At 44.8% G+C, this 21,454-nt stretch overlaps 1 protein-coding gene across 1 annotated transcript; it reads left to right on the top strand.

The window, feature by feature from the left end:
* The first annotated feature begins 18,831 nt into the window (after nucleotides 1-18,831).
* IL17A (interleukin 17A) lies at nucleotides 18,832-20,275 on the top strand. The gene is made up of 2 exons (XM_042032899.1): nucleotides 18,832-19,068; nucleotides 19,749-20,275. The coding sequence occupies exons 1-2, from the start codon at nucleotides 18,842-18,844 to the stop codon at nucleotides 19,984-19,986; spliced, it is 465 nt and encodes a 154-aa protein (XP_041888833.1). The 5' UTR covers nucleotides 18,832-18,841; the 3' UTR covers nucleotides 19,987-20,275.
* The last annotated feature ends 1,179 nt before the right edge of the window (nucleotides 20,276-21,454 follow it).

The raw sequence follows: 21,454 nt of genomic DNA, 5'->3' as shown, positions 1-21,454 counted from the left end.
AGTCAAGAGAGAGAGGCAGCCCCCTCTGGACACACTCCTGGGCCCTGTCTGTGGGTCCTTGCTCTCCATGGGTGGCTGTTCCTTGTTTTTCCAGCCTGTTAGAAGTATTGGTTAATTTAACTGGGAATGAATGACTGAAGCTGTCAAAGCCCAGCATGCATTTATCCTCCTCCAGTCTCAGCTCATCCCCTCATTTCCCTGTTTTTGGATTATAAGGAGAGGAACTAGCCAAAAAAAAAAAACCCAATTAGAGGACAAGGGCACTGTCCTCTTTCCCAAGGCTGTACAAGAGGCCTCCTGGCCTCCAGGAGCTCCAACCTGGGGAAAGGTTTGTGACATGAGGAGACCCAGAAACCCCCAGTGAAACAGTCTTAGGTGCAGTAAAAAGACAAGGATGATTCCCCTCTTTTTCAAGCCAGTGGCAAAAATCCGAATGGGCTTCTTGAGGGACAGTTACCATATATTACATCATTAAATTAATTTGCATTCAAGTTATGGGGGAAAAAGGAAAACCACAGAGCGAGGGAGGCCATGCTGAGTAGGTATGGGCATTGCTACAGGCACTCCAGCTTGTTCCAGGCCAATAATTGCACCTTTGTGCCTCAGTTTCCCCACCCACCATCTGGGAATGTTGATGGAATTTGCTCAAGTGCAGTTACTCTGCTTTGGTGAAAAGACCGGTTAAGTAAAACATGATGGGGCTAAACCAGACCCAAGATCTCAGTTTAAAATCACCAGATAAAACAGAAAATAAAACTTAGAGAGCCATAATATAAATATCTTTTTATAGTGAGATAAAAATGGTGGAAATTCTAACAAGGAGATGAGTAGGATGGGCAGGCACCTTACAAGGGCTGCCGGTGATTCTGGCACAGCCTCTCTAAATAACCTTGGGCAACTCATCTATTTTCTCCTTTGTGCCTCCCTGTTTTAAGGAATTAAATGTAGGCACACTAGGACTGAGTGATGTTTCAGAGGTGCTTGCTGAGGCCTTATTCCCACTGAGACAGGGAACTGATCACCACAGTTAATGGAGCAAACTCACTAAACTTGGAGACACTCCCATGAAACCCCACCAGAGTTTAAAGAAAAACAGGCTCTTGAAACACCTCCAAAACCCAAGGGCCTAAATATAGTCTCTAGTTAGAGATAGGCAATATTTTGCAGACAGATGCAAACTTGATTTCTTGAGTTTTAAGCTTCCTGGAGGCTGTGGTTAGGACAGGCTTCAAAAATCTACCTTGAGATAACTAACTTGGCTCACAAAGCTAAAATGTTAACCTGACTGACTTGCCCACAGAAGATTGCAAAAGAGACAAGAAAAGGCTCTACATGAACTTTTGCCTTATATGAGATGCCTTTTGGTGCAGATAGGGGACAATGAGGTGGTAAAATCCAGACAAATCTTTACTGGGGAGAAGGGCAGAGTGTTAGGAAGGGGGTTCCCCTTTTAAATCAGTGGGATGACTCCTGTGTACCGCTTCCCTTCTTTGCACTGCTGTCACATCCATGCACATCTCTGTGCATGGGGGTGTAGTCAGGAAAACCAAAGGCTAAGCTGCCTCCCTCCTTCCAGTAACAACTGCTCCCAGGAAAGCATTCATCCTTGCAATCCAGGGTGGAAGAAGAAACTTGCCAGAGAGCCCAGAAGAGTGACTGCCCGAATGCCAGGGGTATCAGAAAGCCCATTTTGGGAGTATCACCTCCCATCTCGCCCCGGTGACAAACCCTCCCAGTCACAGGGACCCTTGGAGGACAGCTGCCCCATTCTTTCCTCCTTCTCTTCCTCACACCAGGCAGGGACAGATGTGGCTCTGGGTATGCCTCAGATGATTATTCCAAGTGGCTCCAAAAGGCATGGACCGTTTGCTCTTAGTTTGTATATCTGCTGTTCACAAGGAATATAATATCCCAGGGCGGGCAAAAAGAGAGATTCTGGCTGTAAATGGATCTACTTATATCCTATTGACTTCCTTCTTTTCCTTCTTTTCCTTCCTGGCTTTTATGGCCATTCCTGCCAATCTTTTGTACTCAAGTATCTGTCCCAGTCAGCTCCTTAATTTCTAACTATTTAGCTATAATTTCCTTATCCACATTTCTTCATTCTGCCTGTTTTGGGTTTTGTAAATCTTGGAACAGTGTGGCCTGGAAATCCAACCTAGTGAGTGTTTACTGCAACAGTCCCAGTTAATTCCACTCAATGTATTTAATACAAATCTTGATCCAATTAGGTTTTAATATCATCAATAAATTCCCATTTATACCAACATAAGATTTTAAAACCCCAGTCCACAAATTGGACCAGAAGAGCTTATATAAATAAGGAATATTTACCTACCTACATGCTTGGAATCAAGGATCTTCGAGGTAACTACGTCTGTTTCCTCATTAATCACTCTGAACCCTTTTCTGATCCCAGAATTTCCATGGTACTTTGACACAGGCCTATGAGAAGCTTAAGAAAATGCTACCAGTAAGCACCAATAATGGTTTTAAACTGAGGGCTAACAAGGCTAGGAAGAAATATCTCTTCGTTCATTATTGCTGATAGCTCATGTAAACAGATTTATGCACTCAAAAGTCTGGGAATCCACAGCCTGTGTCATGGCTCTGCTGAAATCTCTGGGAGTTTTACCCTGATGTCAGCAAGGCTCATCTTCCTCACCTACTCTGAGTCAAAGGCCTTCATCTAACTGGGAAGTAAATATTACATTGAGTTCTTAGTCTCAAGTATAGTGAATGCTCCTATAACATTGATCTGACTTAAACAAAAACAAAAACAAAGCAGGAATGTTTTGCTGTGGGTATTTTTAACACCTCTGTTGTGCTTGGTGTAAAAATCTTAAATAATGGAAATTCAGACACCACTCCTGATTCTGGGAACTTTTAAACAATATAATTTCCTGGGTCACTGCATGACTCATCTCTTTCTGTAGAATTTGCATTCATTTCAATCAGGTACTGATTGAAATAATGACTATGTGAAATTCCCTGCCATGAATTTCTCTAGAAATCATGAAGAGATGCCTTTATATGGCTTTAAAGAAAACAAACAATTTCTCCCAAAAGCCACTCATCCCTTCACTTCAGTCAATAGGGATTTTTGTACAAGCAAAATTACTTAGAGCATCATGTACAAAATCATGAAGTTTTTAAGTGAAAATAAATTTGAGCCATTTGTACACTCTTCAGTCTGTAAATCCATTGCCCCAGCTGAGTATTAGGATGAGCAACACCATGGGATGGATTTTGTCTTTTGTAGACATCATTACATCACGTACTGACACATGTTTGAATGGCTGACAAGGAGGGAAAATATAGGGGCAGAAAAACTGAGGGGGTTACATGTGAGATGTGAAAAATCAGCAATGTCAGACACTGGGGGACATTGCAGAAGTGGTATTTCCTGAAGTACCATCATGCAGGGGAACACCTCTGTCACAGGGGAGGATGGAGAGCCCTGCAAGAATGGAGAGAGCCTCTGATCCAACTTCTCCTACACAATAAAATGTCTGGAGAGTGACAGCAAAGCTGAGGAGAGGGAGCTGTGCTCCAGGGAGAGCTGGAGCCTCTGAGGAGTGTGTGCAGTGCTGCTCTGCACCCTGGAGTCTGTGCTGGGCCAGCAGAGCCTCACTAGGGCCTGCCTTCAAAGAGGATTTATGTTTCCTTCAAAGCTTGGGGTTATTCCCACCCTGATTTTAGTACTTCTCATCACCTGAGATCATTCCTTAGTCTTTTGGCTCTTTTGGAAGAGAAAACGTGAGAGAAAAGCTTTTTTTTTTTTTTCCTGTCCTATATATTTGTGTGGACTGGTTGTGTATTAGAAACTTGGGTATTCCCTCTCCTTTTCCATCCTTGGAGATGCTTCCACTTAGAAATAAATCATCTTTGTGAATCTGTGCCATGAACAAATCGATTCCAACCAGCTGTTTCCCAAACATGGCCATAACTCCCTTTGAGCATCCCTGAGCATGCCAGCCCTACTGAGGAAGAGAGTGTGCAACAACCCTGAATCAAGGATTACTACAGGAAGGAACACCAGGGTACTTTGCTTTTCATTTCTGATGATCATTTCTATCATGAAATGCAGAAATCCATCCATGTGTCCTGCCCTCTGTGCCATGACAGGCTCCTCCCAAAGGTGCACCAGGGCTTGGCACAAGTTGGAACACAGGAAATTCCAATTAGATATTACCAACCAGGTTTTTCACCATCAGCATGGTCACACTCTGGGAAACAGACCCCAAAAGACTGAGGGAACTCCATCCTTGGAGAGATTCAAGCTTGACTAGACATGGTGCTGAGCAACCTGATCTAAGCTGCTCCTCCTTTGAGCCTGCCAGATACTTCTGACCCAAACCATTCTGTGACCCTTGGACTTAAAGCTTATTTCTGATCAGCCAGGCCAGGCTCTGGTGAGCTGCTGTCTGGTTCTGAAGGCACTGCCTGCTTGGCCAGGCAGCTCTCCAGGACCACATCCCTGTCTGTGTATGAGCAGCTCCTCTGCTCAGCCAGGTCCTCAAGGCCCTGCCTCAACACCAATAATAACGACAAAGTGAAAGGAAAGAACACAATCTATCACCTCTCACTCATGTGACCTTTTTTTTACAGCAAACTTTAGCTTTTGAGGATTTCAGGGCTGTCAAAACAAGTCCAAGACCTTCTCCAACATGCACTTCCAGGAGATTCCAAGCTTGAGCATTGTGCAGAGGCACACACAGGAATGCTTGCTGACACTCTGGAAAAATCTGAACCACCTGGAAGTATCCCTCCAAAACATCCCAAAATGCTCCAGGGCACCAGGGAAGTTACAAGGGTTGTGCTGTCACTGCTTTACCAAGGAGGAAGCAGACTGTTGGCTCTGAAACACGTCTGAGGAGCAACACTACCCCTTCAGGAGTGCAGGGTGCAGAGCTGTCCTGCTGGCCAGAAGGCACAATCCAGACTTCTCTTGTGAGATGACATGCTTCTTTATATCCCCATATGGATTAGGCTGCTATGGAATGTAAGGAAGTGTGTGGTTTCAGGGAGACATCGCCTGTGTCCTCTGCTCCCAGCAACTGCAAGGAGTCCAAAGATTTCCTGTAACTGCATTTTATTTGAATTTGACTTTGTCAAATAGAGCCAGGCAGTTTATATTCATTTTACAGTGCCCTCACCACCCACAGAGAGCAGTGCATAGGGATCTGAACATCTAAAAAGATTGCAAACTCCTGAATCCATGCAAATTTGATAACTAGAATGTATTCTGTACATCTTTCTCTTGAAAAAGCACACAGTAAGTAGACTATAGGTTTCACCTAATCCAAATAATATTCACACTGTCCTGAAAGTGCTCTTCAAGGGCTTTCTGAAAATCACTACATCTCAGAGAGCATCAATAATTCATGGAGTCACAGAATGGTTCAGAATCTGCTTCCAAAACTTCCCTCTATCCCAGGTTGCTCCAAGACCTGTCCAACCTGGCCTGGGACACTTCCAGGGGAGGGGCAGCCACAGCTTCTCTGGGCAACCTGTGCCAGGGCCTCGCCACCCTTGCAGCAAAGAGTTTCTTCCCAATATCTTATCTAAATCTACCCTATTTCATGTTGCCATCCATTCTCAGATGGTGGAAAATGCTTCGGATTAAGTGACACAGAGGAAGAATTAAATAGCACTGGGTAGGGTTGACTTGTGAGGAGCAAAACTGAGTATGATCCAGATGTCACAAAATTCTTCTCTTTACTCCCAGTAATTCCTAACAGGATCTTCTTTAATGGGATTAAAATGAATGCTACAGGTACAGGAATTGCTGTAGTGGATTGTTGAAGGTTAATTCATTGTACTGTCTCAGTACAGGAACAGGACAAGCTGCAGGAAGTCACCTCCTAATTAATATGACACTGTGGAGCTAAGCAGGCACACAGCCTTATCAAAAACAATGAGATTTTTTTTCCTAAATCTGTGTTATCATAACTCAGGACAGTCCTGCCATGTCACAAATGTCTCTTCCTCCTCTGAGCACTGTTTAATTCTGTGCTCTAATATTGTGTAGCAATGAGCTCAGTGTATTTTTTTTGCAAACAGTGGACCAGTTGCCTTTAACCCCTCTAGGACAGCCTGGAGATATCCTGGATATCTCCAGGATATCTTCAAGATCCTGTTACATGGAGCTGAAGCGTTCAAACCATTTCTTATACATTACCTTCTTCCACTATAGGTCAAATATTCAAACTTAAGGCAGTTTTCAGTCAGTCTTAATTTATTTTAAGAAAGAATTTAGGAAATTTTTTCAAACAACTGTTGTTGCCATTGTGGCCTAGGTCTGAAAGGTTTTCAGGCCTTCATTTCCCATGGGAAATTTTTGGAATTCCACTCCAAATTGCCCTCAACAAACCTGATCTAGTTAGAAGCTTAAAAACCATACATATGCTTCAGTCATTAATGTTCACAACTTGATCATCTTCAAACTCCTGACTGGGAATGGCCCTTGACCAGCTCTAAGTGCAAAGCTGAGCTTAGGAATTGTTAGAGTGAGCCCCAGTAGACACAGGTCAAAACTGTGCCAGCAACTGTGCTAAACACAGCAGCAACCACTGAGTTCCTGTGCCTGCACCTCAGCACTTTATAAGGCACCAATATAGACCCTGAAACCAATGACATTTATGTTCCTTAGCCACCAAGATGATTTGCAAAATTTCAGTCTGAATCAAAGCCAAGGCTTCTTCATCTGACCCAGGCCCTGTGGTCTCCTTGATGTAATCCAGGAAAGCGCTCGTCAAACCATTATTTCACCCTTTCTTGTACAGAACCAACTCTTAGGTTATGTGAACTCCGAAGAGAAACTGAGCAGAGAAAAATTATCTTTTTTTTTCCTTCTGGGCTGCATTAAAGGAAGAATGGCCAGCAGGCCAAGGGAGGCAGTTCTGCCCCTCTGCCCCTCTCAGGTGAGAATCCACCTGCAGAGCTACCTCCAGATCTGGGGTCCAACAGCAGAAGGACATGGAGCTGCTGGAGCAAGTCCAGAGGAGGCCCCGGAGATGCTCCAAGGGCTGGAGCCCTTCTGCTCTGGAGCCAGGCTGGGAGAGCTGGGGGTGTTCACCTGGAGAAGAGAAGGCTCTGGGGAGACCTCAGAGCCCCTTCCAGGGCCTAAAGGGGCTCCAGGAGAGCTGGAGAGGGAGTTGGGACAAGGGATGGAGGGACAGGACACAGGGAATGGCTTCTCACTGAGGGTAGGGATGGATGGGATATTGGGAAGGAATTCTTCCCTGTGAGGGTGGTGAGGCCCTGGCACAGGTTGCCAGAGAAGCTGTGGCTGCCTCTGGATCCCTGGAAGTGTCCAAGGCCAGGCTGGACGGGGCTTGGAGCAACCTGGGCTAGAGGAAGGTGTCCTGGGCCATGGCAGGGGGTTGGAATGGTGTTTAATGCCCCCTCTAACCAAACAATTCTGTGGTTCTAATCATAAAAACTAGGCAAGACAAAAAGGCACCCAGTGGAATGAGCAGGCAGGGGTGCGAATCCTGACCTGACTTGGCTGATCAACCCACTGTCCATGTCTCAAGCCCAGCACTTCCTCTCTGCATCTGGTGATGTCTTCATCTCTATGGTAATGAAAACCTGTTGCAGTCTATGGAGCTGTGGACTTTATTTAGTTGCCAAAAAAGATGTTCCCAGTGCCTTTGGAGTCTGGCTAAGAATAGTCCGATGGCTTCTAGCTTTTCTTCAGCTCTGTGCTGTGCCACACCTGCACATCACATGTGGCTGTCCCAAACAACCTGTGGTTCCTTGGATGGTGCCAGAGGCTCAGGTGTTGGCAAATGAAGCCAAACCTTCTGGCTGGCCAGCTGAGCCTGTCCCTAGCCTTGACTGACTGCATGAATTTGGGGTTTAACACTGGAGTGGAATCCCATCCCTTATTTACTTTCTGCAGCTGTTCCCAGCCTGTTCCGCTGGAGCCCGGGATCAGCAGTGACTCTTCCTGCACAGCACGGGCCAGGATTGAGTTACAGGCACACGCACACTGGCAAGGACACAGGAGAAGAAATAACCTCCACATGGGCCTAAGGTTTGGGAAAACTTATTGCCTGTCTGGGGGGGTCAAGGCCACTGTTTTAATTCTGTTCTTCCCTCCATCCTCTGGTTGTGTATCCACACCCAGACCATGACAGAAGGTAAAAACTCTAATTCTACCTAAATTCTGTCAGGTTTGAAACCTTCTAGTGCTGATGGGGCAGAGTATGAAATGAATTTTACAACTGGAGGCTGGCAGGAGGTGTTTCTTTGGCAGTAAGGTAGATGTTTCCATAGGGGATATAGAATTTAAGTTGCTGAAGCTTCCCTTGTTAATGAATACCCCAATGAACAAAGAGAAAGTAGGAAGCAAGAAGAGGAGTCCAGAGGTTACTCAAATTAATATTTCTCCCAACACTGAGCAGTGAGAAGACAAAGGGAATAAAAAAGAAATTAAAAAAAAAAAACCACAAAACAAAACAAACAACAACAACAAAAACCAAGGGAAAAACCCCTCCTAATCAAAATGTTTATCAGAGAAAAATGTTTCAAGTCACTTGGGCTTGATGATCTTAGAGGCCTTTTCTGACCTTAATGATCCTATGACTCTAAGTCCCTGAAAAACCACATGCACATGGAAAGGGGCCTATGCACAGGCCTGGAAAAATGCTGCTTTTGTCCTGTTTGGAAGCTGCCCCGTGCCCTGCTGCTCGTGGTCTCTGGCAGCTGTCTCCTCACTGAGGCTCCAGGTACAGCTGGAGGGCTCAGGGTGGCTCTGAAAAGTGATGCCTGACTGACAACTGGCAGGTGACTTCCCTTCAATGGACAAAGGAGGTGTCTTTCCTCCCTCCCACTTTTCCCTTTTTTCACTATTAAAAAACAAAAATAAAAAAAATAAAAATAAGAAAAAGAAAGAGTGGAAAAATACGGAAGGAGGAAGAAGTGGGGAGGAAAGAGCTGCATGAAGGTGCCCCCATGGCAGGGGGGTTGGAACAAGATCATCTTTAAGATCCTTTCTGTTGAGCTTTCGATGGGATACCCTTCCTTCTCAGACCAGGGTAAGAGAGCAGAGGAGACTGCTGTTCTGCTAAGTTCTGTATTTCGTTGTCTCATAGCTTTCTTGAAGGCAGAGTTCAAAGGGGGTTACATGATAAAGCCAAGCAGCAACAGCAAACAGCAGGCAGAAAACAGCTGCTTCTTCTAATTCTAGTTTCTTCTATATTTTTTTCTTACAGAAGTGTGGATTATATTTGTTAATTGACCAACAAGATTAACACACCATTCTAGTTTTTCTTTTCTTAGCCTATCCTGGTCTAATTCTAACAGTCCTAAGCCTTACACAAGTGTTACACAGGTATTACACAGATTTGTGTGTACAGTTTCTATCAGCTCTTATTGTTTATGTGAACACTCTATCTAAAAAATGGGAACAGTATAGTTCTATCTATATTTTGTCTAAAGCAAAGAAATTCTGTGAAAAGGCAACATTGCTGCAGTAAAAACTGTGTTTAAGGTCTCTGCTACAGCTGTTTAATGTTTAAGGCACTTAGCATATATTTCTACTAAAAGTTAAAATTCTGTATTTCTATTTCACTTTGGTGTGACTTCATGTATCTCAGCCTATCCAAAGGTTTTAATTCAACCCTTGTGCTTTGGCTTCCCTCTGGGCCTCAGTCCAGAGAAGCTTTCACTCCAACACTTTCCAACCCAAACTATTCTGTGATTCTAGGGCTCTAAGATAAATCTCCATACATTTGCTGCTGTGGCGCAGGATGGGCCAATCCTCTAAGCTACACAAGACTTTGTTCCTTACCCGTGCCCAGGCTCATGAGCTGGGACCAGATACCAAATCAAGCCCAAAATCTATGAAACATTGAGACAGGGATGCAGAATTTGCCTCCTGAGGCATATCCCCACACTTCAGTACTGTTGATTTATGCATTAGCAAGAAAATTACCCCAGTCCTGAAAACCCCCCAGGAGTCAGGGCATCAATGGCCTATTACTGCAATCCTAGGGTATATCACAGCCATAGGGAGGAGGAGAGAAGATCCAGCAGGCAGGAACTGTGCAGCAAGATTGATTTATTTAATCATTTTACAAACTCTTTTATGACTTTTTTCTTCATAGTCTAATTGGACAAAGGATCAGCCACCCCTTGGGGTGATTGGCTAAAATCCTAAAACATCCATTGTCAAAATATTTTTCTACTGTACTATAAACAAGACTTTTCAAGGCTGCAGGTGGCTTGGTTGTTTACATTCCCTGCTACCTCTTCTGTGAGAGAGAAAAGTCTCTCATGGACTTAGAAAATAGCAAGAAAATCCTTGCTAGCAGCATTTTTGTATCTACAATGGCCCCATGCACAGACCAGTTCCCAGCCAAAATGGATGTACCCGCACCTCGACTGCAGAGCTGCCTGCTGCTCTGGGGTCCCAGCACAGGAAGGACATGGGGCTGTTGGAGCAAGTCCAAGATGAGGCCACTATGTTGATTTCCTCTCTGCTATCAGGAAAGGATGAGAGAATTGTGGTTGCTCAGGCTGGAAGAGAGAAGCTTTAGGGTGACTTAATTGTGGCCTTCCAGTGCTTGAAGGAGACTACAGGAGGGATGGAGAGAGACCATTTACAAGAGCCCGGAGTGATAGGACAAACCAAAAGACAGTAGAGTTAGATATTAGGATGAGATTCTTCCCTATTAGGGTCATAAGGCCCTGGCACAGGTTTCCGAGAGCAGCTGTGGCTGCCCCATCCCTGGAAGTGTCCAAGGCCGGGATGGATGGGGCTTGGAGAAACCTGGGATAGTGGAAGGTGTCCCTGCCCATGGCAGGGGGTGAATTAGGTGATCTTTAAGGTACTTCCAACCCAAACCATTCTATGATTCTATGAAGAATGGTGAGGTCTCCTAAGCTGGTGTCATAAGTGCTGCACCATCCTCCTCTCCCTCTGAGCAGAGGTCAGTCCTTGTGTCCCCTGTCTCACGTGTCCCATTCCCATTGCAGGTCAGGAGCAGCGGAGCCAAGGGCGTGCTGTGGTCCGGAGCTATGCTCTGCTCTGGCTGGTCAAACGGAACCAAGCCCGTCTTCCTGGGAGGTTTGGTCCCCTTCAACCAGCTACAGCAGTGTGGAAAACACCAAGCCAGGAAGGTTTGCCTGCCTCTGCCTCAGCTCAGCCTCACCAGCCCTTCCTCCCGGATGGATCTGCTACTCCTCCGAACGTCTCCAGAGGTGCATCTGGGGATGAGGCGCCTGGAAAGGTTTGGGATAGGCTTTTGGTTTTCATAAGCATCACTGCAGGCAGGGCTACTCCAGCATTTCCTTCATCCCTGGAAGTGTCCAAGGCCAGGCTGGATGGGGCTCTGAGCAACCTGGTCCAGTGGAAGGTGTCCCTGCCCACAGCAGGAGGGCTGGAATGAGATGTGCTTTAAGGTCCTTTTCAACCCAAACCATTCCATGATTACCAGAGGCCCAGAATATCACACACAAAGCTGTTGGCTCTGGAACATTCAGCAGGTTCCTAAATCAATGTGGATCTGCAGAGACACAACCATCTTAATTTCCTTTCCCTATCAATCAAACTTGCATCCACACACCCCCTTTTTGCTGAGCACTGCCAGAACAAGTAATCTGTAAGTAAATTATTAAAAAAAACACATAAAGAACAAGAGCAACATATTCTTGAAAACACTCTGTGTCCATGTTTTTCTTACTTATTTAATGCAAAAAGGAGCTATAAATAACAACAATCTGCATGGCAAAGGTTTTTGACATCAGTTATCCCATATCAACTTAGCCACAACACACACACCAGATCACACATCTCCCTGTGAGGTATCTCTGAATCTTCCCACCCCCACCACACTGCAGCTAATGAAGAAAAACAGCCAAAAAACTTGAAAATGGCTTTGCTGACCTTTTCTCTGAGCCAGGCTATGAACTCGGATGTCTAACTTCAGACATTCAGCTCAGCTGGTTGTTCCCCATCTTCACCCCACCAAAAAAATTTCAAAGCTGTCAATAAATAAATGAACAAAGGCATATCAAGTTCATTACGTGCATCATCCATGACGCCCTTATATTTTGCTGGATGGATGGGGAGGAGGGAGCATGGATGCAGCAGAATGAGCAGTGGCACCAGTCTGTTCCAAAGCAGTTTGGATCTCTGCTGAGAACAGAAATGACACATCTTCCCGGATGCAACGGAGCATAGCTTCATTTTTGTCAGGTCTCCATGGACAATGTCCCTTGGAAGACCCAGACACACAAAAGGCAGCAGTGTGTGGGGGGACAGTCTGGCCAGGATCATGTGTGTGACAGAGCAAAGGACACCAGGCTTTAAGTCCCCATGGGGAGGGTTCTGAGGGGCAGGAAGGATTGTACACATTGTATGGGTTTGCTGGCACTCCTGAGTCTAGGAAGGTTATGAAATTCAAGTTAAAAGACAAATTGATCCTAAGGGTGGGGAGGCCCTGGCACAGGGTGCCCAGAGAAGCTGTGGCTGCCCCTGGATCCCTGGAAGTGTCCAAGGCCAGGCTGGACGGGACTTGGAGCAACCTGGGCTAGTGGAAGGTGTTCCTGCCCATGGCAGGGGGTTGGAATGAGATGGGTTTCAAGGTCCTTTCCAATCCAAACCATTCCATTATTCTATTCCCAGGTTCCCTCTCACTCCAGATGCACAATTAATTCATCCTGAGCAAGGACTGTGTCATCCCTGACAGTTCATGGATCGTAACCACCGAGATGCCCCATTTCACAGTCCTAAATCCCTGGGGATTTCTCAGCATTTAATGCAAACTGTTCTCGGTTTTACCTGGGAATGAGTCAAAAGGGGATTTTTTAACACCTCATAGCTCACTGCACCTCCCCTCCACACAACCTGGGTTTGCTCAGCACCACATCAATGCAAGGGACACCTGTGGAGCACAGCACTGGGCTGTGGATCCCCAGAGCCTCCCAACAGTGGGCAAAGCAAACCCCAAAAAAGAAAATCCTGGAGAACCAGGACATAAGCGGAAATAGTCCCACAACTTTAAAAGAGATTTCAGCCAACTGCCCTGCCAAGTACCCCAGAGAAATCTTGTCAAAAACATGAGCGGGGAAAAAGTACCCATGTCTATTTGCTCAATTACATGAGGAAAATAAAACGTGTAAAACAAGACAGAAATTAAAATTCCTTCTCAGAATTGTGCATTGGTTGAAACAAAGAACCACAATTCCTTTTCTAGCCCAACTGGGCTCAGCACATTCAGTTCAGCCAGGAATGAAAGATCAGGGATGCTCCATTCTACCTGGCATACACCTATTCACTTTGCCTTTGTATCCATGGCATCAGCACAGAAGGACCAGGTCTGGTTAAGAGACATTTTTTGGGTTAGAACAGGACACGGAGCTTTTGTCACCCACCCATGGTCCACACCCCACCTTCACAAGGCCACATCTCTGAGTAGGAAGCCTTCAGCAGTGCTTATTCTCTGAAATCCCTCCCTGGGATAGTTCTGGAAACTTCACTGAACCGTGGTCAGAATTAGCATATGATTGGAAAAGGGATGAATTTCCATTACTTATTTAAAGAAAAAATAAAAAATATAAAACAAGTCAGACTGAACCGCAGTGAGGTGAAAGGGATCAAAAATTAGGATCCTACTGGTGCTTTTACAGCTCTCACCAAAACCACTCTGACTCACTTATTCCATAAAACCTCTGTATTCTGAGCGTTTCTTGCACACCAAATGTTGTGGCCAGGAGTGATTGCTCTGCAAGATAAAACAGAACAATAGGAACTTCCCTTCTTAAAAAGAGATGCTTCTGGAAATTCAAGATCAGGTTGGATGGGGCTCTGAACAAGCTGATGTAGTAGAAGATGCTGCTCATTGCAGGTTGTTGGACTACATGACATTTAAAAGGTCCTTTCCAACCCAAACTACTCCATGATTCTATGATCTTTTGATTCCATGATGAATGACCAAGATTTTCAGATTTTTCCTGGGAGCAGGCAAATGGCTACAGTAGAAATTAGTTTATTTCTGCAAGCTGCCCTATCAGACCTGCCTGGCAACTCTGATAAACTCTGGGATACAGGGATATACTGGTGAGAAAACAAGTTTTCTGAATTTAATTTGGTTTAAAAGTGGTGGAGCACAAACTAAGGGCTGGATTTTGGGCACACAGCACTGACCTCTCAATGCTCCACAAGTGTCCCTTTCCTAAAATGACATTTTGCAGCTCATTTTCTTGAAGCTGACTTCCCAGATACTGAGTATCTATAAGATATTAGTTATGCAAAATTTAGGCCTGAAGTAGGAGATGATCATTTCTACTGCAGTGGCTGGGGAAGAAAAATACAGGTGTTTAATAGAGGAAAAATGTTACTTTAGCTCTTCTGCTGTGTCTCCTGTGTAAAAATCAAGGGGTAGGAGACTGGTGCAGTGACTTCATAGAACCATGGAATGGCTGGGATTGGAAGGGACCTTAAAGATCATCCCATTCCACCCCCTGCCATGGGCAGGGACACCTTCCACTAGCCCAGGTTGCTCAGAGCCCCATCCAGCCTGGCCTTGGACACTTCCAGGGATCCAGGGGCAGCCACAGCTGCTCTGGGCCTCACCACCCTCACAGGGGAGAATTTCTCCCCAACATTCCCATCTATCCCTGCCCTCTGACAGTGGGAAGCCATTCCCTGTGTCCTGTCCCTCCATCCCCTTGTCCCAAGTCCCTCTGCAGCTCTCCTGGAGCCCCTTTAGGCCTTGGAAGGGGCTCTGAAGTCTCTTCTCTTCCCCAGGCATGTGGCAGATGGATCTTGCCTGGACACCAAGCCACTCTATCACTCCCCCTTTCCAGCTGGACAGGGGAGAGAAAATAAGAAGGGAAACAACTCATAGGTCGAGACAAGGCAGTTTACTAAAGCAAAAGCAAAAGTTTGCTCGTGCACAAGCAAAGAGAAAAACCAATAATTTTATTCTCTACTTCCCATCAGTGAGCAATGTCCAGCCACTTCCTGGGAAGCAGGGCTTCAGCACACAGAGCAGTTTCTCTGGAAGGCAAACATTGTAAACAACAAATGCACCCCCTTCCTCCTTTTCTTAGCTTTTACCTGAGATGACATCCTATGGTATGGAATATCCCTTTGGATCATTTGGGTCAGCTACCTCAGTTGTGTGCCCCCCCAGGATCTTGGCCACTTCCAGCCCCTCAATGGGGGAAATGGAGAGACAGAGCTGGTGCTATGCCAGCCCTGCCCAGAAGTAGCCAAAACACTGGGGTGTTCCCAAAACCTTTCCAGCTCCCAATGCAAAGCCCAGCACTGGGAAAGCTGCTGTGGGAAAATGAACTGCAGCTCAGCCAGACCCAACACAGGGTTGGACACCCCCAGCTCTCCCAACCTGGCTCCAGAGCAGAGGTACTTCAGCCCTCCAAGCATTTTCCTGGCCCTTCTCTGGATTTAACCAATTTGAAGGGGACCTCTGAATGCGTCTGACCCAACCATCCACTCATAGGATGATTTAATTAAATTGAACTAAAATTAAACGTCAGTGTTTAACCAGAGTGCTCAGAGCCTTGTCCTATCAAATTCTGAGTTTCCCACACATCACCACTGGTCTCAGGCTCAGTCTAACCCTAGAAATTACCTCCACAATACAGAGTGGGTCATGCAATGCTTGTATGTAGGAAGGAGAGTGCTGCTGTATTTACAGGGGTTTATAATAGGTACTGAAAAATATTCTCTTCAGCAAGAAAAAACCAAAAAGTAAATGTCTTCATACTTGCAAATAATAAAAAAAAATCTTATTTTACAGAAATATCATAAACTTAACTGATAGCAATAAAAAAAAAAAAAAAAAGTGTAAAGTATTTGGAGTTCCCTGGAAGTTCTCTTTTAATTTACAGCAAGTTCAGTCAGGACTCCAGAGCTTCAGCACTTGTAGGGTCTCTGTGGCTGCCCCATCCCTGGAGATGTCCAAGGCCAGGTTGGACGGGGCTTGGAGCAGCCTGGGATAGTGGAAGGTGTCCCTGCCCGTGGCGTAGAGTGGAACAGGATGGTCTTTGAGGTCCCTTCCAACCCAAACCATTCTGTGATTCTAAGATACTATTTGAGGGGAGAAAGTGTCATCCATGCCAACACACTCAGATTTCATCTGAAGAATCTCAGCTGGGCAAAGTACTTCAACAGAAACTTAATCTCAAGAAAGCTTTCACCAGAGCCAAGAGAAGGGGTAGGTTCCAATTCAAAAGGCTTTTGATAATCTTTAATTTTTTGTTTGTTTCAATAAGCCTTTGTTAGTGTCCCAGTTTCCAGATCTCTAGCTAAGAGAAAACGATGTGTCAGAATAAAACAAATCTTACAGGGTTAACTCTAATCTCATGGGGAAAATCATATTAATCTTTTTTTTTTTTCACTTCAGAGCATTAAAACTTACAAAACGATTATTTTGCACTCGGAAAAATCTTGAAACCAGAAATGCAAGAGTTTCCTTTGCATAATTCAGACCTGGTAGAAGCATTTCAAGACACACGTGTTCTCCTCAGACCTTCACATCTTGCCTATGACAACTGCCAACAAACACGTTTACACCTTGATATAAACCATGGAAATTTTTTCTTTCGCCATTGCAATGTTGTGGTGGATCAGCTATGTTTGAATGCTTAACTATTCACCTTTCAAGTACCTAGGTAACCCAAACCACTGACGCATTTAGGGTAGACAATTTAGGGTCAGGCTGGTTGAATCTGACCTTCCGCTACCTTGTAGGCTTTCAAAAACGTATTTTGCTTCTAAAATTGGCAATTTAACTGACCCACTTTGAAAGGATATTTCAGTAAATGGTAGTAGAGAAAACCCCTTCTGAGGGAACCATTTCCTTTAACCTGTGCACCTCTAGCTTGAAGAGGGAAACTGAAATACACGTTTAATTTCTGAAGCATCAACGTCTTTTAAACAAGCGGATGTAGGTCATGGATATCCCAGAAACCGCAAACTAAATTCTACCCTTATTTGCATCCTCCTTTGGATGGAACAAGGTGAGTAAAATTTGGACTTAAGCATAAATATTAAGCAAATGTAAAAAATCCGTACCTTCTCCTCATCATTTTCATGGAAAAACCACCAAAATTAGGCCTGGGAAAAGTTCTGATCAGCGGCTCAAGGCTGTTACACTGAGTGTCACTTTATAGGGCACATCTGAGCTACTCGTAACCCACTGTCAGAGCAAAGTGATGGGAGTATTTCCTAAAAAAAGAAATATCAGAGAACAGACTCGACATCATAGAATCCTAGAATGGTTTGGGTTGAAAGGGACCTTGAATATTATCCAGTTCCACCCCCTGTCATGGGCAGGGACACCTTCCACTATCCCAGGTTGCTCCAAGCCCCGTTCAACCTGGTCTTGGACACTTCCAGGGATCCAGGGGCAGCCACAGCTTCTCTGGACACCCTGTGCCGGGGTGTCATTTTGCATCTCTCAGCCTTTACAAAGTTTCTCTGGAGCCCCTGTCCTCCCTGTAATTTAGGAACTGGAAGTTTAACTATAGCCATCACACTTCCCAAACTCCTTTCCTTAGGAACAAAACAGTGTCTCATAACACAAGAGAAGCAAAATGAAAGCAAAATGAAAAAGTGGCAAGCTCAAAACAAAGCTCACTCACTTTATTTCCCATGTGGAGAATGACTGACTTTTGGGAACTCACTATCGCGAAACATTCTGATCAACACTGAGATATCACACCTGAGGTTTAACCATGAATAAAAATAGCCCAGTTCAGAGAAGAACTGAGCTTGAGCAGGGACATTGCTCCTCAGACATCAAGACAAATTACAGCCCATGGGAAGAATAAGAGAGCAATTCGATGGTGGCCAGCTGTCCAACATCTGCCCAATTTGGGATGAAAAGACATCAGACAGACCTAGGAGCGAACAGATCCAAACCTGTGCCAGCAACATTTGGGTTTGATACTTACAGCATCCCGATTTCAAACTGAATACTTTGCACCCACGAATTTGTAATGTTTGTGGTTTCCTAAAATCATCTGGGTTTTTTTGGTGTTTCAGTGACATGGCTGAAGGAATGCATCTACAGATCTAAGATATATCCTGTATGCCACCTGTGTTAATGGAACCTATATACATACACGTCTTAATTTAGGTTATGGTCAGAACCACAGTGAAGGTTGGGGAAAAAAACACCTACTCCAAATTATTTAGCACAGCCCAGAAACCCTTATAAAAGGTCCAGCATCAGATGTACCCAGACACCTTCAGTTCAGCAGAGCCCAGCACAAGCATCAGAAGCACTAAGGGAATGAAGATGTCTCCAACTCTTTGCGCTTCTCTGGTAAGAACTTAAATTCTGGATTTATTTCCCCCCCAGTTTGACAGAGATTTAATTTAAGATTTAAATTCTAGTAGATTGAATAGGGATCTGCACCCACCTTTAAAATGCTTGTTTAAATCATTCATAATTAAAAATAACTAAAATGTGAGAATGCTCATGGGGCAGCAATGAGACTGTACATTAGTGACATGGGCTACCACAGCATTCTCTGAGGCAAGAAATACATTGAAAACTCAACCTTAGAGTGTTTTTCTTCTTGTTATATCCTTTCTTCTATCGTCTGTATTATATTATTTTCTATAATTTAACATTTTTTAATTGCCGAATTACAACGGGGTGTATACTATACCTGTCAGCACTGTGAGAATCAGTTAATGAGAACATTGATGTGACGTACAGCACATTTTCCTATCATTATTCCAACCTGCAGTATAAGCTTTAACTACCAGTTAGGCTGACTGTGGATGAATTTCACACCTGTCTTGTGCCCTAAATGTACCAATTTTCTTCAGCTCAGACCCCTGCTCCTCATGCTGCTGGCCATGCTGTCAGCCAGCATTCCTGCCCATGGGAAGGTGATCAAGCCTGGGCTCAAGCCAGAGAACATCTTCAAGCAAGCATCTGCTGGATGCCTGACCCAAACAGACTCAAAATTCCCCCAAACTGTGAGAGTCAACCTCAGCATGAGCAACATGAACCAGGACACCAAAGCCAGTCCGGATGTCAGCAGCCGTTCTCTGGCTCCGTGGGATTACAGGTATGATCCCTGTCCTTACAGCCTGGAAAAACACTGGAAGCCCTGGACAAGAAAAATGGTTTCATCTCTATTTTCAGTGCTTCACAGTCGAGAGATTTTGGAAATATGAGGGTGTCCACAGTCCCTGTAATCCTCTTTGAAAGAGAACCAGTACAAAAAGCAGCACAAAACAAACGCATAGCCTAGGCAATATATAGAAGGAAAAGCAAATGACTTCTATAATTTAATTAATTTGTGTACTGGGGCAAGCTTTATCTTCAAAAGCATTCTTTACCTGAAACATCATAAAAAAATACCTCAGGGGGTTAATATTGCACCAAATTCAATGGTGGCTTAATAACACCAACATTTCACATTTTGGGGAGGAACTGAAGGCTTTGGGCTCTGTTAGTTGCAGTGACACGTTGGGAAGCTCAAATTGTTTCTGATCAGTCTTTCAAAATCAGTGCCTTCTTGAAGCAAGTCCTTTGCAAAGGCAGTTGCATGCAGCCATGCATTTAAAAACATCCAGTATTTAGTTACTTACATTTTATTTCTGAAAAACCTGGGGTTTTGGAGAATCTGCTGTCCCTCCGTAGGAAATATACCCCAGGATGCACAGGTTCCCGAGCTGGGAGCCCATAGTTATCCAGACTATCATGCCTTTGGATTCAAATACTCCCTTTCCTGCCAACCCCCAGGATCGACGAGGACCACGACCGCTTCCCCCGGCTGATCGCGGACGCCAAGTGCCGACACTCGCGGTGCGTGACTCCGGAGGGGCAGCTGGACTACAGCCTCAATTCCGTCCCCATCAAGCAGGAGATCCTGGTCCTCCGCAGGGAGCAGAAGGGCTGCCAGCAATCCTACAGGCTGGAGAAGAAAATAATCACCGTGGGCTGCACGTGTGTCACCCCCTTGATCCAGCACCAGGCCTGAAGGGAGCCAGAGGGGCAAGGAACTACAGAGAATTTCCTTGCATGGAAATGAAAAAGGCTGATCCAGCCTCCAAAAAGCTGAATCAAGCCATAAAAATTAACTAGAATACATCAGAATGTACTGAAAATTAGGCGTCTTGGTTAAAAAATTTAATGTTTTCCCCCCAAAAATCTTGAACTCCACAAATTCAGAATCGTGACACCTCCACGTGCTGGGCTGCAAAGTAATGGGAACTCTACCCATCTTTAGTTTACACTTTGAAATGTCTATTTATATAAATCTATTTATTCTGGTGGAAAAAATAGTAATAATGTATTATCCTAATATATTTTTTTAAAGTATTAAGGTAATGTTTATTTATCTTTGTGTAATAAAAAATAAGTGGAAAAATTCTTTGGTATTCTCCTTTCTTTCTAAAGAAGTCTTCTTGATAAGGCAAGAAATCACTTAATCATGACCATAAAGAGATTTACATGATGCTAAAGCCTGAAATTCTCTTGGTAACATCTACCTCTGCAGCAGTAGAATGTAAACCCCACGGAAAAAAAATTAGGGAAAACACCATTTTACCAATAGAGAAGCTAAGATACCTGGAGGAAAATAATTTATAAAGTGGCACCCAGGAGATTCACGTTAAGGACAGACAAGCAAAAAAATTTCTACTGGGTAACTACCCACTTATCCACCAAATTATCCGACTGGAAAAGGATTTTTAAAGATGGATTCAACACAATACTTCTTTGGGGTAAGAAACTCCAAGAAGCTCCCTCTCCTAAAACAGCGATTGCATTTCCACTGCTGAGCTTTAACTTTGCTCCAGCATTATCTGTGAATCTCAGCCCAGCGCGTTTCAGCCTGTTTCCTGTGGAGCAGAGGCACCACCTGGGTACACCTGGGGAAGCTCACGAGAGTCAAGCAGGTGACTGAAGCAATTAACCACCTCTTGCTGATTGCAATCATAATTTTCTCTGTGTTCATGTCCTTCCAGTACGTTTTCAGAGCTTCAAATGTGGAGCACCCTGACATTGCACTTCAGCTGCGGTCAGATGGGGTTTGCGTGGGTGGGTGTCTGGCAGAGCAGGTGGGTTTATTTAAAGCACACTTGGGTTAAAAGCGCTCCAATTAACATGTTCCATGTTTCAGAGGGCAAGGCTGGCTGGTGAAGATGTGGGCGTTTTGTTTGCTGCTGTCTCAGGGAGGTGTGGCCCTGCTCAGGCAGTGGCAAAGTGCCACTGGCAAATGCAACAGCAAATACGGAACTTGTAGAGATGCAGAGCTCGGGGCTGAGAGTCCCTAATGAGTGGGAGAGTCCTCTCAGGTGAAAGCATCTTCTCCAGATCCAGCTGTGACCATCCCAACTTTTGCTACTGGGGCTAATTCCCTCCGGCTGTTCCAGCGAGCCGAAACCCTCCCTAACCTACTCCAGGTGAGTCAGCCTGTAACCTAAACCCACAGCACAGCCACACCA

Source organism: Corvus kubaryi, unplaced genomic scaffold (genome assembly GCF_017639235.1).
Source record: "Corvus kubaryi isolate FWS band 111438036 unplaced genomic scaffold, C.kubaryi_AGA036_p1.0 37354, whole genome shotgun sequence".
NCBI lineage: Eukaryota > Metazoa > Chordata > Aves > Passeriformes > Corvidae > Corvus > Corvus kubaryi.
This window is presented reverse-complemented; position numbering and strand designations above follow the sequence as displayed.